The 17,148-nt window shown below is 37.8% G+C and overlaps 2 protein-coding genes across 2 annotated transcripts; one reads left to right on the forward strand and one right to left on the reverse strand.

Annotated features, from left to right (window-relative positions):
- Positions 1 to 4,027: 4,027 nt before the first annotated feature.
- LOC122059436 lies at positions 4,028 to 6,205 on the reverse strand. The gene is made up of 2 exons (XM_042622218.1): positions 6,153 to 6,205; positions 4,028 to 5,435 (listed from the first exon to the last, which is right to left on the reverse strand). Exon 2 carries the CDS (start codon positions 5,390 to 5,392, stop codon positions 4,106 to 4,108), a length of 1,287 nt encoding a protein of 428 aa, XP_042478152.1. The 5' UTR covers positions 5,393 to 5,435; positions 6,153 to 6,205; the 3' UTR covers positions 4,028 to 4,105.
- Positions 6,206 to 6,662: 457 nt separating this feature from the next.
- LOC122059435 (F-box/kelch-repeat protein At1g57790-like) lies at positions 6,663 to 8,806 on the forward strand. Its single transcript, XM_042622217.1, has 2 exons — positions 6,663 to 6,829; positions 7,242 to 8,806. Exon 2 carries the CDS (start codon positions 7,244 to 7,246, stop codon positions 8,645 to 8,647), a length of 1,404 nt encoding a protein of 467 aa, XP_042478151.1. The 5' UTR covers positions 6,663 to 6,829; positions 7,242 to 7,243; the 3' UTR covers positions 8,648 to 8,806.
- Positions 8,807 to 17,148: the final 8,342 nt, after the last annotated feature.

Consider the following 17,148-nt stretch of genomic DNA (forward strand, 5'->3'; position numbering starts at 1 on the left):
CAGATGCTTGAGAGTCATGGACTCCCCATGATTGATAATCATTGCCTTGATGAATACATTATTGAAGAAGAGAAGCCGCCGACGTTGTGTCTCAAGTTTGCACCTCCGAACCCCCGAACAAGTAGAACTGTGCTTCTGGTGATTCCAGAGAAGGAAGTTCAGAGAGAAATGAGAATTGATGTTTATGATGACCCCGACACTTTGTATCTAATGGCAATTGAGGAAGGATTGGTTGATGGGAATGACGAGAGGCAACAACAATACTACTTTACTGATGACAAAAATACCTCGCTCCCACTACGGATCGCATTTATTGAACGAGGAATAAACTGCAACAAAATTGCAACACTCCCCTCCTACACCATTGGGGAGTTGTATTTCTCGGAACACCTCATTTCGCACATCAAAAGAAAGTATTAACTCCAACATTTGTGATTTGATCTTCCGAGTAGCCATCCAATGAATAAATCCATTCAATACAGCTTTTGATGAAGTGTCCCTAATGTCAAAAGGGGCATTTTCAAGTTTCTTCCATTTCACACTCGCCAAGGAGTATACCCTTACATCGGACTTAGGAATAAGTCTGTACTAAGGGTGTTCGGTTCGGTTTTGATTTAAACAGTGCGGATCAGATCGGTTTACATTTATTTGACTAAAATCATAACTGCACCATTTATTAAATGGTTCCACTTTCTGAAACCGTGACCGTTTAGTAAACGGTTTCGATTTATTCCATACGGTTTGTAAAACGGTTCACAATCGGTTTGTTATAACTTGCAACCATCTCTAAACTGAAGATCATAAGCTTATTCAAAAAGAATTGGCAACCACAAATAAGAGATTCTCTATTAACAATGGTATGTTTTAATTTTATAATCTAGTGCTATTTCTATGCATGGTCATTCTCAAACATATAGAACTAATATCATACAATATCCAAATCTAGCATTCTACAGCAATAAATATTAAAATGACAGGTGGTTCAGCCAAAACACCCCATCTGTGAGAACATAACAATATAGTAACATATATGGATTACAATTTCATGATCTAAATCCTAAACTTGAACTAAATTGCAATAAATTACACCAAAGCAGGATGAACACTTAATTTAATTGTTAATTGTTAAATGGATTACTTACTACCCCTACTTTATTAAATTGTTATACGGATTAATCGGATCGATTTAAACGGTTTCAATTCGGTGTGAAACCAACGGGTTCCGCGGTTAAAACCGACCTGAACCATTTAGCTAATCGGCTGGAAACTTGAAACCATAACTTCACCATTTACTAAATGGTTTTGCGATTTCAGCATAAGCGGATCATTTCGGTTTCAGTAAAAGGTTTCGGTTACAAATTCACATCCATAGTCTGTCCATCCCTCTCTCGCAGAAGTAAATAATTCTTACCACTTTCTATTCATTATTAATGGAATCATACCCAAACCCTAACACAGTAGTACTAATACCCCAAATTCTTGGGGACGTAATGGGGGCATCAGGAAGCTTCATGTATTCTCTTATAGCAGGGTTCCACAAGTATATAGGGCTAATGTGACAAAACCAGTTAGTTTGATATGGTTCAGGAGATCCTTGAGAATGCTATAAATGGAGTTGCCCCAGTACCCAAACCAACGAGCAAGAGAAAGTCATACTTCTTGTAACTCTGAGCTGGAGCTCCAAAAGGTCCTTTGACAAGGATTTTTGGGAATCTGCAATTTAAAAAAAGATATTAGATTTTAAATTGCAGAAAAAAAAACACACACACACACACATTCATACACACACACACACTGAGAGTAACTGTTTCCATTCTAGTTAGACCACCCCTCCTTTGTTCAGTAGCTGGTTCTTAAATCACATCCTTAACTATCTACCCTAAATAATTGTATTATGTCATATTTTCCATCTTGGCTTTCAGCCATGGTTATCGACTGAGACCGATCCCCAATTTGATATTTTTTGAATTTATTATTGTTTTAGGGGTAAAAAAATAAAAAAAAAAAAATCCCTGATCTGATATTGATCTGGATTAATTATCATTTCAAGGGTAAAATGGTAAAAAGAAAGTATTTTTTTCTTATAAAAAATAGGTTTAAAATAGACCGATACCAACTGATCCAAATCTGCCGATGCCGTTCCTTAAGTCCTTGCTACCAGCATATGTTGAATGCCTTAATGATAAGGTTGCTTTCTCTTTGCCAATATCTTTTTGATGTTCTTTTTTTTTTTTTTTTTGGTTGAACTCTTTGCCAATGTCTAGATTGAAAAAGAGTAGTAGGCCGCAAGTTGTCACTGTAGAATATTGTAATTGATGCCTTAGAAATCAAAACGATCTCAATCTCTTGAAAGTGGTTGGTGGTGGTCCATGTAAACATGGAGGGCAAGTTTTGTCCCACCCAAAGAGGACTACTCGATGGTGCGTGGCGACAGCCTTTAGTAGGGCCCAATCAAGGACATGAGGAATGCATTGGGGAAAGGGGCAACATAATGGCCCCACTGACTTGAGAGATGGGAAAAAAATCATTTGCAATTCCGATCTCGTATAATTCCGTAAAATACCACATTTAGGGGGTGACACGTGTATTGATACCAATGCAATGATCCAGATCTGATTTAAATGATTCTTCACTGATTTAAGGTTTTATTAGTTGTACCAGGTTTGGACCATTCTAGTTAGACCACCCCTCCTTTGTTGAGTAACTGTTTCCATTCTAGTTAGACCACCTCTCCTTTGTTCAGTAGCTGGTTCTTCGCAGGCCTGCAGGGTGAGCGGGAGTCGAAAGGTCATTATTTTTCCACGTTGTAGGTTTTAGAACAATTTAAGAAATCAGTCAAAACAAAATAAGGGCAGTTATCCATGTAACAATGGAAAAAGAAGGAAAGAGAAATAAAAAAAGGTTATTTACCAAAAAAAATTCAAATCATGGGCAAGGGGGAGTTAAGGAAAGAGAAGATTTTCTCAACTATTTATACATGCCCTTATTTTTTACCACGGATTTTTTCACCAAATATAACAAAAAAAGAAAGAAAAAATATTTACCAAAAAAATTCAAATCTTGGGCAAGTGAAGAGTTAAGGAAAGAAAAGAAAAAAAAATATTTTCTCAACTATTTTGGTAGAACAATATTACCAAATAAAGAAAAACTAAAAAAACAAAAATAAAGAAGATTTTCTCAACTTATTCTTTACCATGGATTATTTACCAAATCTAACCAAAAACAAAAAAACAAAGATCATTTACTAAAAAAATTCAATGGGCCAAGGGAGAGTTAAGGAAAGAGAAGATTTTCTCAACTATTTTGGTAGAACAATACGAGTTTACTAAATAAAGAAGAGCTATCACACCCTTATTTTCTACCATGGATTATTTACCAAATGTAAAAGAAAAAAATAATAATAAATAAAATAAAAATGATTATTTACCAAAAAAAAATCAGATAGTGGGAAGGGGAGATTCAAGGGAAAAAAAGAGAAGATTTTCTCAACTACTTCAGTAGAACAATATGAGTTTACCAAACAAAGAAAAACTATCACACGCCCTTATTCTCTACCATGGATTATTTATCAAATCTAACCCAAAAAAAAAAAAAAAGATTATTTACCAAAAAAAATCAAATTGTAAAAAAAGGGGAGAGTTGAGAAGATTTTCTCAACTATTTTGGTAAAACAATATGACTTTACCAAATAAAGAAAAATCCTTATTCTCTACCATGATTATTTACCAAATGTAACAAAAAAAGAAAAGATTATTTACCAAAAAAATTGACGATAAACAATAAAAACTAAAAAAAAATCTAGATAAAAAATAGAAAAGGGTACCAACAATTTGAGAGAGATAAAAATAAAATAAAAAAGAAAGATAACAATAAGAGAAAGAAAATTTAAGTAAGAAAGAAGGATAAAATAGTCACTTAAATAATAGTATGATAGTATGACAAATTTGTGCCTCTTTGATAAGCTAATATAGGTTGGTTATTCTGAAAAATTTTACACTATTAGAAAAATCATAGATTCATTAATTGATAAGTGCATTGTGTTTATAAGAAATCCTAAGCAATGTATACTTAAATAGAAGAATCATATCATATGAAGATAAAAATATTACAAATGGTGTTGGAATAAATAAAATTCTTGGGTAATAAAATTTTCCATCCATAACAAGGCACCTATGCTTGCCGCTGCAATCACCACTCCTAGCTTCATCTTATTCTTCTTTACAAAAAGTAGAGATACTGGCAGTAGAGATCCAACTGTGCACGCAAGATAAGAGGTCACCACCTTGGATGCGATGTGCAAATCTTCTTTTTTGCTCTCTCCAAGGATATATTTTTCTTTCCCCTGTGAAGCTTTCTGTCCTAGCATATTCATGATCTGATTTTTTACAGATTGATCATCATGAGGCATTACCCACACTGAATTAGCAATGTTTTTGGAATCTAGGTGTGGACAAGGCAATGTAGCCGAAATGCTTTTCTCTTTCATGTCGAATCTATACAAGTAACTATCCTTCTCATGAGTAAAGTAGATGGAGTTGCTCAAAATCCTTGATGATGATGAAGATGATCCTTTCGTAGTAGTAGTAGTAGTAGTAGTAGAACAGAAACCACCTTTTCCATTTGGATCAATGAATAATGCCTTGTTTTCAAGGTTTCTCACTCTTTTCCATTCCATTCTTGTAAAGTCCATCTTGAAAATCTGGAAACTCCAAACCATAGTACTACTTCTTCGGGTCAAGTAATACTTGTGGAAAAGAAAGAGATCATTGCAAAACCCAACCAGCTCCCAATCAGGGTATGATAACAAATCTGCACCAATTAAATCTGATTTTACAGTTGGGATATGTGGTAAAAGTTCAACTCGAATCCGAGGATTACCATGATATTCAATATTAATCCTCACAGGTACGTTAAACTTAAATAATTCATATATGGTTCCATTGCAACTGACTGGACTATATAAGTTGCATAGTTCGTGTAACAGATTATAACTACACCATTTGTGTCCAGGCCGACAAAACAAGAATCTTACTTCGTCACGTTTAGTGAACAATACAATGCAGTTGGGATCATTGGGGGAAGATGATAGCAAACATTCATCGTATTTGAATGACTTCCATTCAAGAGGTGGTAAATGGATTTTCTCCAAAGAGAAAGGATTGAATAAGAAACATTTTCCTTCTTGTTTAGTATCCAATATTACCATCCATCCATGTGAACAAGTGCAAATGTTTTTTGGGAGAATGTCAGGTATTCTCATATCATAGTAAATATCTTCTGATATGTCATAGAAAATTTGACCAGCTATGTCCTCATCCACATAGCCAAAAAAAAGCCAAGGTCCTGCTTCTGAAGAAGTTAGTGAGTCTTCCTTCTGCCTTGATGATATCATCCTACTCTCTAATTGTCTCTCTCTCTTGGACTCACTCTAGTCACTGCTGAAACATAAAATCACCAAGAAAATATATAAATATTATAAAATTGACAACCGTACTTCTATAGGAAAATGCTCTGCTTTTTATTTAAGATGCAAGAGGATGCATATTGTTGTTAGTTATTTAAACTTGAAAACCAGTTTCTACCGAGTAGATTTTAGGAATTCCAAGTTGACTCTATGATGGGAAGCAGCTCAAAGTTAATTAGCTTCTTCAAAATCATTTAGTAGAATTAAAGATGGTTAATCTAGCTAGCAAGTAAAACACAATTGCCATCTAATAAGAAAAAAAAAAAATCTATGTTCTGAAGTTAAGCAAGTTCATAGAGAGTGGTAGCTATCTAGAAGTAAAACTTGATAACAAGAAGCAAAGCTAGAGTTCGATTCAAAAGGAGCATCTTAGGATCCTCACAATGCAATGATTCCCTTTAGCAATTCTATTTATCATAGAGAGTGGTAGCTATGTAGAAGTAAAACTTGAGAACAAGAAGCAAAGCTAGAGTTTGATTCAAAAGGAGCATCTTAGGATCCTCACAATATGATTCCCTTGAGTAATGCTATTTAAAGTCGATTGTTGACCGGCTCCTAAGTGTTATTGTTCACTTGACAAATAAATTTCTCACTCGATACATTGAAGTCATAAATTGCAGCATCCAAGCAGATACAAAAAACAAAAACCTGTTTGGTTTGCTGTGTTATCAGAGAGAGAGAGAGATACCTGTTATGGACAGAGACAAAACTCTAGAACTCAGATAATGCAGACACCAAAATCAGTTTCAGAGAGAGAGAGAGAGAGAGATTGGAAGGAGTTGTTTCCTGTTTTTCAGTCTCTGAGAAGTGAGAACTGATTTGGTTGTGGGAGGCGGAAGATTTAAAGGTTGTAACGAAAAAAAAAAGGGAAGATTTAAAGGTTGAATGAAGAGCGAGAGAGATGAAGTTGGAGATTGAGGAAAATCGAGGAAAAATCCCTTTGGGTTCTCAAATACCCTCGTATTTTGTACTTTCTAAATTACCCTTCTAAGCTTCCATTTCAGGGCTGCTTTATTAATTGAAGTTTGATTAGGAAAGAGGAAAGAGGAAAGGAAGTTGAAGTAGAGAGAGAGAGAGAGAGAGAGAGGAAAGATACGTATTTTAGGTTTTTTGTACTTTCTAAACTACCCTTCAAGATTCCATTTCAGGAATTTGGCTGCTAATATAGTTGAAATTTGATTAGGAAAGAGGAAAGAGAAGGAAGTAGAGAGAGAAAGAGAGAGAGAGAGAGGAAAGACACGTATTTCCTTATCCTCCATTATAAAGGCTCGAAAGTAGAAGTAAGTAGCTACCTTTACCCTCTCCGTTGTCTATTTGTCTCTTCAAAGAAAAGAATAGAAGAAAGAGAGAGAGGAACCGATCAAGGTAACATTCTGCACTGCTTTTTACTCCCTCTCTGTTTCTTGAAAAAAAAAAATATATTCTCCTTCGGTTCTGAATCTATTATTTTTATCTTTTTTTTTTTTCAACTACATATGATAGTGAAATATGAATACGGGCCTTTATTATCAGTTTCAAAATATCGTTTTCCTGGATTGATTTTTTGCATTGAAATATAGGTATTCTTCTTTATTTGATACCAGTACTGTATACAAAAGTAAGGATTTTTAGGAAATATGTACAAATACCCTTCTTGTAAGAAAGCTTAAATTAGCAGTCCATGAACCCCAACTAGTGAACCCTTAATCAGGGAGGGCAAACCACCCAATCCAATTGAAATTTTTTTAGTTTTTACTGTTCGTGTATGTTCTGATTTATGACTTTTTGTCTCTTAAAGCAATGGCAAAAGCAACAGCCAAGGAAACAAGAGAGGAAGAAGTAATCAATCAGGACCAGCCAGAAGCTAGATCAGCACCTTGGTATCTATTAGGTGTTTGTAAAAATGCATTCTTCCACTTGTACCAATATATTTGCCAGCAAAAGAAAATTTCCTCCTCAATTACCCATCAGAGAAAAACCGAAGAATCATCATCTTCATCTAATTGGTCTGATGATCTTCCAGAGGAGCTTCTGGGTTTTTTCAGATTATGTCTCTTTGGACAGGACTACTGCACTTTTCGTGCTGTTTGTAGAACATGGCGATCTAATAAGGGCAATCCATTCCCAATACTGCATACAACACCTCCAACTACTGATCAGTCTCTATTGCCAATGACCCAATTTCCATGGCTCCTCTATCTCAAGGAAGAGGATCATGTATTGAATGTTTTTCATCCCTTATGCAAAGGCAGTACTCTCATAGAAATTCCAGGACTATTATCTGATTCAAGAATATGCTCCTCAAGCAATGGTTGGTTCCTCTTGTGGCAATATTCAAGGCGACTGTTTTTTCTCAATCCCTTCACTAAGTCCGTGATTGAACTCCCAGATTTTCCCCGCGATCAATGGGATTTTGTAAACCATTTATTGGACATGCACTTGCCAGCACTCTCCTTTACATCCCCACCAACTTCTTCAAATTGTATAGTCTTTGGCATTTCAAGTTCATGTTCTGCTGATAGAGTTTCTATTTGTATAATCCGTCATGGGGAACCAAACTGGACTATTCACAAGTGTCTACCAAATAATCTACCATTCGTCTTATCTAATGCCAATCCAGTATTCCATAAAGGGCTTGTTTACTGTCTCGGTGAAGGAGGAAATCTTGGAGTTTTTGATCCACACAAGGGCACAAGAGATGGAGAATGCAATTGGACTGTTCTTGCTAAGCCCCTTGCACCATCTTTTGTTTCTACCATTCCAGATGGTAACCGTTCCTTGGTCCAATGTAATGGTAATCTCATCTCAGTGTTTCAGGATCACATGGGAAAGGGTGTCTCAGTTTTCAGCTTGGATCAACAGAGGATGATCTGGAATCAAGTACAAGATTTGAACGATCACATGTTATTTCTTACTAGTCAAACTTCGCACTCAGCCAAAGTGGTTAACCCATTCAATGGAATGGGTGACAAGATCTACTTTCCTATATTCCTCTTTTCTTCTTGTAATAGTAGTAGTAGTAATGACGGAGGAGGCTTCAACTCCTGTGTCTTCTATTCTCTATGTAGTGAGATGTACCATACTTTTGGCACTAGCCATTCAAGCAGAGACATATCTAGAATGAAAATTCAGATAAATTGTGCTTGGATTGAGCCCAATTTTGTCATACCTTCTTCAAAGGATCTTAAATGGGGTTTGAAATGAAATCATCCACTAGATAACTTCTTACTAGAGCGACGAGCTGTAATGTTTCTTGATCAAAGTATGACGTATGAAGTAATGTTCAATTTTTTTTTTTTCCCTTATACTACAATCTTTCTGTATGTTTTTAGTTCAATGATTTTTTACAGGTCTTGTTTGTCATTTCTCCCCGCTCCCTCACCCCCTCCCCCAAATATAAGCCAAGTGTAGGGAAGTGATGGCACTCATCCTATAATTATATGATTTGTTTGGATAGAAAAATAAAAGAAATATTTACTTTAAAATTTGAAAGTATTGTGATTTTCAAGTTCTTGACATGAGATTTGTTGGATGCCATTCACCAATGTTAGTTTGACACATATAATTAGACAGATCTAAAGTTGAACTGCTTCTGTTTTGGTTCGGTTTAAAAGGTTATATTTTAGTTTCAATTTCAGTTCTAAGTTGACACCCTTATTAATTGTATCAACTATGCTAAGAATTGGAACAAAGATGGCATGATTTTTGTGATAATAACAAATGGGCAAGTCAACTTTGCCCAGCCGAGTTCCATGCCTACACACATGGGGAAGTGGAGTATAGGCAGGGGTGTCTGAGAGGCCCGCCATTCTCACCTTGTGTTCGCTATATGCACCCTTCACGAACCATAATAGCCCTTTAGATAAGCTCAAATGGCCATTGAATTACTCCAGAATAGCCCTTCAGATAACCTATCAAAGATGGAAGCAACATATCCTCTACCATAATTCACATATAACAAAATAAGAAACTCTCCTTCGCGGTATTTTTACCATTTTGTCATGGGGTTAGCTAGATAAGAAAACAAGAAATTCCCTTCACATTTTTTTACCATTTTGTCATAACGACAGTATGAAGACTCCTCACACTTTCCCTTCCTACTTTATATCTCATCTGTTTTGAGGGAAAAAAAAAACAATTTGTGTTTCACAGGATGACTTCCTCCTTCCCTCCACTCGTGGTTCAAGCGATTTATTTCAAGTGGTCTTTTCGCTACAATTGATACAGGATATACAACGGATTTGTCTACAACTTGAGATATTGGAGGAAACTAAAAAATTTTTTTTAAGGACTCATCTTCCTTGCAATTCAAGCTCCTCGCAACTCTACTTGTGCCTCTTTCTTTCATCCGTCGGTTGCCCAGATGGTTAGCCCAAGGATTAGTTGAGGTGCGCGTAAGCTGACCCAAACACCTTGGTTAACAAAAAAGAAAGTCATCTTCTATTTTCTTCCACATTCTTTTCTCTATTAACGTAAAATCATCCAAATCTTGGAAGATATGGTTGTAACTAGAATATTATAATTAGATTTTATGAATTTAATATGTTTCTAGTGAATGTGAATGTAGTGTTATTTTTTATCCTAATTTGTTAAAGATATCAAAACTTTTCTCTCCCCATGAATACCTTTTTTTTTTTTTTTTTGTTACAATGCTCCCAATGTTCTCTCTCTACACTCACAATGAGGGGCAAAGATGGCATTTCATAGAGATGGTGGAGAGAGCCTACACCAACCATGACTACATTTAACATTTATTGAAAAAATTAATTATGCAAGTATGCAATGCTAAATGCACCAATGTAAATTTCAAATGGATGGGGTGTCTTAGTCTGAAATAAAAACATCATGAAAACAGATGGTTCAATCCCAACTTATCACATACAAATTGGTATTATTCAAAGATGAAGTTCAAAGCAAAATTTTTTATATTTACCACATTTATGGTGATTTTCACAATTTTCTTCTCCAATTCTTTAAATTTCGCTTCTACATGGCCATGATGCACATACTTAGGGCTATCAAAGAACTCTTGCTTCTTTCGCAAAGTATATGTTTCGCTCTCCTTTCCCCTCCGTTGTATTCACTGTGCAATAATAATAATTAAAAAAAAAATTGTTGACCTAATTTGAACTGTTTTAGAGTCATTTGAGTTAGTTTCGCTTTTTTTTTTTTTCTGTTAACCAAGGTATTCGGGCCAGGTTACGCGCACCTCGACTAATCTTTGGGGAGACTAGCACAGTAACCTATCGCTATGATCTCCACTTAAATCGCAGATGCACAGATGGGGAATCGAAAACCCACGGATGGGTACAAAATAAATAAGAAAATATACACACACACACACACACTCATACAATGTGTATGACAGGGTTCAATCCCACGACCTTTTTCCCTAGGTGCCGATTCCATAAGCCGAAGCTACCTCCATTAGGCTATCCTAGTGTTCGTTTAGAGCTCCATTTAATACCATCAATCCCAATATCTTTTTAGGCTTTTCAATGCTTATGTTAATATCAGGAAGAAGTATCATAGGAAATACACTCAACATCATTGAAAATGGACTTACATGCTACCAAAGCCAACTCTAGTACCCAGACCTCTTCCAAAATACCTTGTTACGGAAAACCTAATCTTCCACTCTTAGCCATATGGAATGATTCTCAAGTAATAAATCCCTGCCAAACTTGCAAAGCAAAGGACTCTAAAATATTTATTTTCTACTAAATTTTAATTCAAGAAATTCCAAATTAAACAACTGAAAAAAAAGAGGAGCAAATGACACTCTTTGACATGGAGGCTGAGGCTAAACAGAATCACTAAAAAAACATCTGTTTGCAGGAGAATATTTTGGCTGGGAAGTCAAGATTGAAATGGTTGAAGTGTGAGGATCGGAACACAAATTTTTTTCATCTGAGTTTCAAGATAAGAAGAGCAAAAAAATTCATTACACGAGTTTAGAAGTGACAATTTCTCTCTCTCCTATACTTGTTTTTCCTCAATGGATCCCCTATATTCATCCTATATTTTCACTCTTCCTTCTTATTCCCCTAAAAAAGTAAAGTTCCATCCTGCCTTTTCCTTGGTATTTTAAAGATGTACACAGTACAGAAGACTTGATTATTTCAGGTCTCTGAGGGTGAAAACTATGCAGCCTTAACCTCACCATTTGACCAATAGATCACAATATTTGTAATTTACCATTGGACCAAGCACACCCCTTGTCCTTTGGTATTTAAAATCTCCGTGTGACACCTTTTTCCAGGTAAAACCATCTCCATAACCGGCTTACCCCATCACCACCTCATCCCTGTTGCCGTAGCCTATGCAACTCCATTTGATTAAGGGAGCTCCACTTCGTTACAGTCTCACCGAGCCAATGTACTACTTATGATCACCTTGCCCATTACTCAAAGCACCTGGTCATAGACGAACCAATCGTATACAGTGGGGCTTCTGGGCTCGGCGCGTTCAAGGGCTTCTGATGTTGATTTCCTCCTCGTCAATCTCTTCATCTATCTTTTGGACATAGCTACTGGGTTTGAGGATTAAACAACAAAAAATAGTTAAAACATTTCTTTTCAAAGGAGGGGGAAAAGAAAAAAATCTCAAAATTACTAATGTGAGAAAGAGGAAACAGAGGAAGTAAAGACGGCAGGGGAAGAGGGAATACATTTGGAATTGGTAGATGAATTTTGAGAAGTAGCGCAGTCCTGAGAATGTGATTTATATAGGGTCGTGGGAGATAATATTGGTGTCGAAGGTGACGATGAAGTTGAGCAGTACTTATGTGATCCTTTCCAACTGGCTATACTCTCTAATCTCATATCACACCACCTTTGGGGTGTAATGGATGGTGTGAGATGGGGTTGCATAGCACAGTCGGATGGAAAGGAAACAAATTCGACATTTGGGAGGGAAGAAGATAGGGAAATAAAATGGTAATTAGGTTTCAAATATGGGTTTTTTGCGATCCTCTTCTGAGAAGATAAATAAAAATGAGAAATTATGCATAGCTTTAGAAACATGATAGGAAATAATTGGGAAAAAAAAATCATGAGGAATCTCTTTGTTAAAATTTCAGAACGTTTTCAAAGGAATAAATGGAAATCTTATAATTTTTCATTTTCTTCTATGCTTGTTTTCAGTTTCTTTTGTGTTTCAATTCTCTGAACTTGAGAATTTCATGAAAACGGACGGAGGGCAATGGTGTGGAAGCAGGTGTGCCATCAACCGAATTGCAGTGGTGGTGATGCACAATGGCGAGATGGAGGTGGGCTTACAATGGGAGTGGCAGCAGGGGTAAGGTATTAAGTGGTGGATGATTGCAGAGGGCAGAGGTGTTATGGCAATGGCGGTTTGCAGCAATAGCAGCTTGGTGTTGGGTGGCTATTATCCTACTTAAGCTAATCTCTGAAGAATAAAGTGCGTTTCAGAGAGCAAAAATTATCTTTTCCTATATTTCACATTGGCTAATGCATTGGCAAAGAAGATTGATCATAGAGGATATATTGCGCTAAAATAGGATATCCAGAAACCCTACAACACTCTCCATTGATAATTTTTATTTGCAATTCTCCAGAATTTGGCTTCAGTGAGTTTGTTTGGATTTCACCTGAAATAAGAGTTTCAACACCTTTCCTCGGTGCTAAGATATAACCAATGTATTGTGATCATGGAACTGAGAAAGTAGCTCCAAAGAAAACCCCTGAAAAATATCAAGTTCAGCAGCTTTAGCATGCAGCTCAGTAGGCCTACTTTTCTTATTTCTCGAATATGTAGCATCACCAGAACAAGCCACTCCCAGACCTCCAGCATTCACAGCGGACAAGGAGCTTTTAGGCGATGTAGGCATGGGATCAGCCTCTGAAATTAGATCCGGATCATCTCCAACCTCTCACATGCAGAGGATCCTAATTCCTCGAAATCACTGAAGTGGGAGAGTAAAAGAGCAACCCAGTGCATGAGGCCCCCGCTACTGTAGGGTCTGAGAGAGGCAAAATGTATGCATCTTTGACAGCTAAATCAACAAACAAGGTTTCTTATGTTCAACAAGTGTTTGATGGATTCTACTAGTCAATCAAATACTATCCCATATATTGGTATGCATACCCATGTATGTCCGCCTACAGTATATCAACCAATAATTTGCACTATCCCATAGTGCTGAATTTTCAAACCTCAAATTTGTCAATTGGCATCTTTGTAGGCCTTATCCAATATTCCATGTAAGAGATATTTGGGCCCACTTGAAGATAAAGATGTTATAATTGGTGTTCATAGTCATTAATTGATCAATGCATAGTGTTTATAAGAAATCCTAATTAAGTAGTGTATGCTTAAACAGAAGAAGCATATCACATGAAGATAAAGATGTTATAATTGGTGTTAGAATCAAATAAAATTCTTACTTAATAACATGTGCCGTCCTTAATAATGCACCTATGCTTTCCCCTGCAATCACCATTCTTAGCTTCATCTTATACTTTTTTACAAAAGTACAAGTAGTGGCACTAGAGCTCCAACTCTGCATGCATAATCAGAGTACTTTGTCAGCACCTTGGATAAAATGGGGAGGAAATAATCTCCTTTCTTGCTGTCCTCCTCAAGGATATCTTTTCTTTTCCTGTGCAAAGCTCTATTTTGTCCCTGCATTTGCATCTTCATCTCCATCTTCATGATATGAGATTTTTTTACATATTGGGCATCATGAGGCATTACCCACACTGAATTAGCAATGCTGGAATCTAGGTGTGGACATGGCAATGTAGCCGAAATGCTTTTCTCTTTCATGTCGAATCTATACAAGTAACTGTCCTTCTCAGTAAAGTAAATGTAGTTGCTCAAAATCCTTCTTAATGATGATGATGATGGTGATGATGATCCTGTCGTAGTAGAATAGAAACCACCTTCTCCATACGGATTAATGAATAATGCCTTGCTGCCAAGATTTCTCACTCTTTTCCATTCCATTCTTGAAAAGTCCAACTTGAAAATCTGAAAACTCCAAACTGTATTTCTTCTTCTTCGGGCCAAGTAAAACTTATGCATAAGATAGAGTTCATTGCCAGACCCTATCAGCTCCCAATCGAGTAATGACACCAAATCTGCACCTATTGAATCTGATTCTGCACATGGAATATCCCGTAAAAATTCAAATAGGTTAAGAAGATTAGGATCCGCATGTTCCATTTTAATCCTCACGAGTATCTCACCCCACCCCCCCCCCAATTAATGCATATATGATTCCGTTGCAACTGACTGGACTATGTAAGTTGAATGATTCGTTCAACGGATCTATCTCAGTCCATCTGTTGTGTCCAAGCCGACAAAACAAAAGTCTAAATTTGTCAGTCTGTGAACAAGACAGTGCAGTTGAGATCATTGGGGGGAGAAGATAGCAAACATCTATTGTATTCGAATGATTTCCATTCGTGTCGTGGTAGATGGATTTTCTCCAAAGAGAAGAGAAAGGATTCAACAAGAAACATTGTCCTTCTCGTTTAGAATTCATTATTACCATCCATCTATGTGAACAAGTGCAAATTTCTTTCTGGAACATGTCAGCTATGCTCATAACATAGTAACTATCCTCCGATATGTTGCAGAGAATTTGTCCAGCTATGTCCTCGCCATAGCAAAAACAAGCCAAGGTTCTGCTTTAGAAGAAGCTAGTGGCTGATCTTGCCTTGATCTCATCATAATATTGTCTCGGACTCTCTCTGATCCCTACTGAAACATCAAATCACAAAGAACACAAAGATATATATATATATATATATATTAAATTAACAAACATATGCTCTGCTTTTATCTAATATGTAAGACAATGAATCTTTAATTATGAGGTATTGACAATGCTAGACTAACCACTATTTCATTCTAGTTAACGATTTTGAAGAAGCTAAACTTTGAGCTGCTTCCCATCATGGACAGTGACAATACTCCAAGAACATACATCTTAATGAAAAAAAAAAAACGATTTAGTTTTCCTTGATGTGGTGATGTGAAGCTATGATTGGAATCTGGGTTCATCTTTGATTCCCACCCCCTTATTGTTTAAGGTACAAAATACCCTTTCAGTTCTGTTCAGGTTTGCATACACGTTTCAGTCGTGCTGAGGAAGGTGACATATTTTGCCTCATCACCAGCCCTCCGCTCTAGTAGTTTGAATCGATCTGCTAAAGCATTTAATTCGATGTGAAATGCGCTGCTTCACTTTCTCAGCCGAGGCTGCTCAACGGTTCGAGGGCATGGCTGTCGCTTATTCAAAGGCAAAGGGGGCAAAGCGTCTTCATGCGGAGCCGCACAAGATCACAGGCCAACTGGGGGTTGAGAAGAAAATGTCCAGATCTGAGCAGGTCCATGTCAACGATGTCGGGTTGATAACTAGAGAGCCAGAACAGGAGGTTGCTATGCAGCACAATGCCAACGGCAACTTGAAGGAGAATGATGTTCTCTAGGAGGAGTTGTCCGAGACTCAGGGCGCCCGCAAGGAGGAGGAGCTCGCCGCTAGGGTTGGCAAATTGGAGAGGTGACATTGGGCTGAGCTGGGGCCCGTTCTTTGGTCCTTACTGGTTAAGGTCTTTGAGTAGCCAAAGTAGGGTCTGGTCTTATGGTGCCGAGATGGAGCTCGGTCTCAGAAGCTGCCGAGCTGGGGCCCGACCTTTATGCTTAGCTGGTTAAGGTCTTTGAGTCGCCAAACTAGGGTCCCGTCTTGTGGTGCCGAGCTTGAGCTCGGTTTAAGATGCTGCCGAGCTGGGTCCCGATCTTTATGCCTTTTTGGTTAAGGTCTTTGAGTCGCCAAACTAGGGTCTGGTCTTGTGGTGCCAAGATGGAGCTCGGTCTTAGAAGCTGCCGAGCTAGGGGCTCGTTCTTTATGCCTTGCTGGTTAAGGTCTTTGAGTCGCCATACTAGGGTCTCGTCTTGTGGTGCCGAGCTTGAGCTCGGTCTCATATGCTGCCGAGCTGGGGTCCGGTCTGTGTGGTTTACTGGTTAAGGTCTTTAAGTTGCGAAACTAGGGTATGGTCTTGTGGTGCCGAGATGGAGTTCGGTCTCAGAAGTTGCCGAGCTGTGGAACGGTCTTTATGCCTAGCTGGTTAAGGTCTTTGAGTCGCCAAACTAGGGTCCCATCTTGTGGTGTCGAGTTTGAGCTCGGTCTTAGATGCTGCCAAGCTGGGGCCCGGTCTTTGTGCCTTACTGGTTAAGGTATTGAGTCATCGAACTTGGGTCTTGTCTTGTGGTGCCGATCTGTAGCTCTGTCTTAGAAGCTGCCAAGCTGGGGCCCCTTCTTTATGCCTTGCTGGTTAAGGTCTTTGAGGCGCCAAACTAGGGTCCCTTCTTGTGGTGCCGAGCCTGAGCTCGGTCTTAGATGCTGCCGAGCTGGGGCCCAGTTTTTGTGCCTTACTGGTTAAGGTATTGAGTCACCGAACTTGGGTCTGGTCTTGTGGTGCCGATCTGTAGCTCTGTCTTAGAAGCTGCCGAGCTGGGGCCCCTTCTTTATGCCTTGCTGGTTAAGGTCTTTGAGGCACCAAACTAGGGTCCCTTCTTGTGGTGCCGAGCCTGAGCTCGGTCTTAGATGCTGCCGAGCTGTGGCTCGATCTTAGAAGAGTCAGATATTTGCGAGAAGTTTCATAGTATATTGATGTGTGATATGCACTTGGGACAAATACATTGCTTCAAAATAGAATCTAATCTACTCCATGATA

This window comes from Macadamia integrifolia, chromosome 13 (genome assembly GCF_013358625.1).
Source record: "Macadamia integrifolia cultivar HAES 741 chromosome 13, SCU_Mint_v3, whole genome shotgun sequence".
Classification (NCBI taxonomy): domain Eukaryota; kingdom Viridiplantae; phylum Streptophyta; class Magnoliopsida; order Proteales; family Proteaceae; genus Macadamia; species Macadamia integrifolia.

Bases quoted from the DNA above. Each gene is read 5' to 3' on its own strand.
- LOC122059436 (XM_042622218.1), bottom strand. From the start codon at position 5,392: ATGATATCATCAAGGCAGAAGGAAGACTCACTAACTTCTTCAGAAGCA.
- LOC122059435 (XM_042622217.1), top strand. From the start codon at position 7,244: ATGGCAAAAGCAACAGCCAAGGAAACAAGAGAGGAAGAAGTAATCAAT.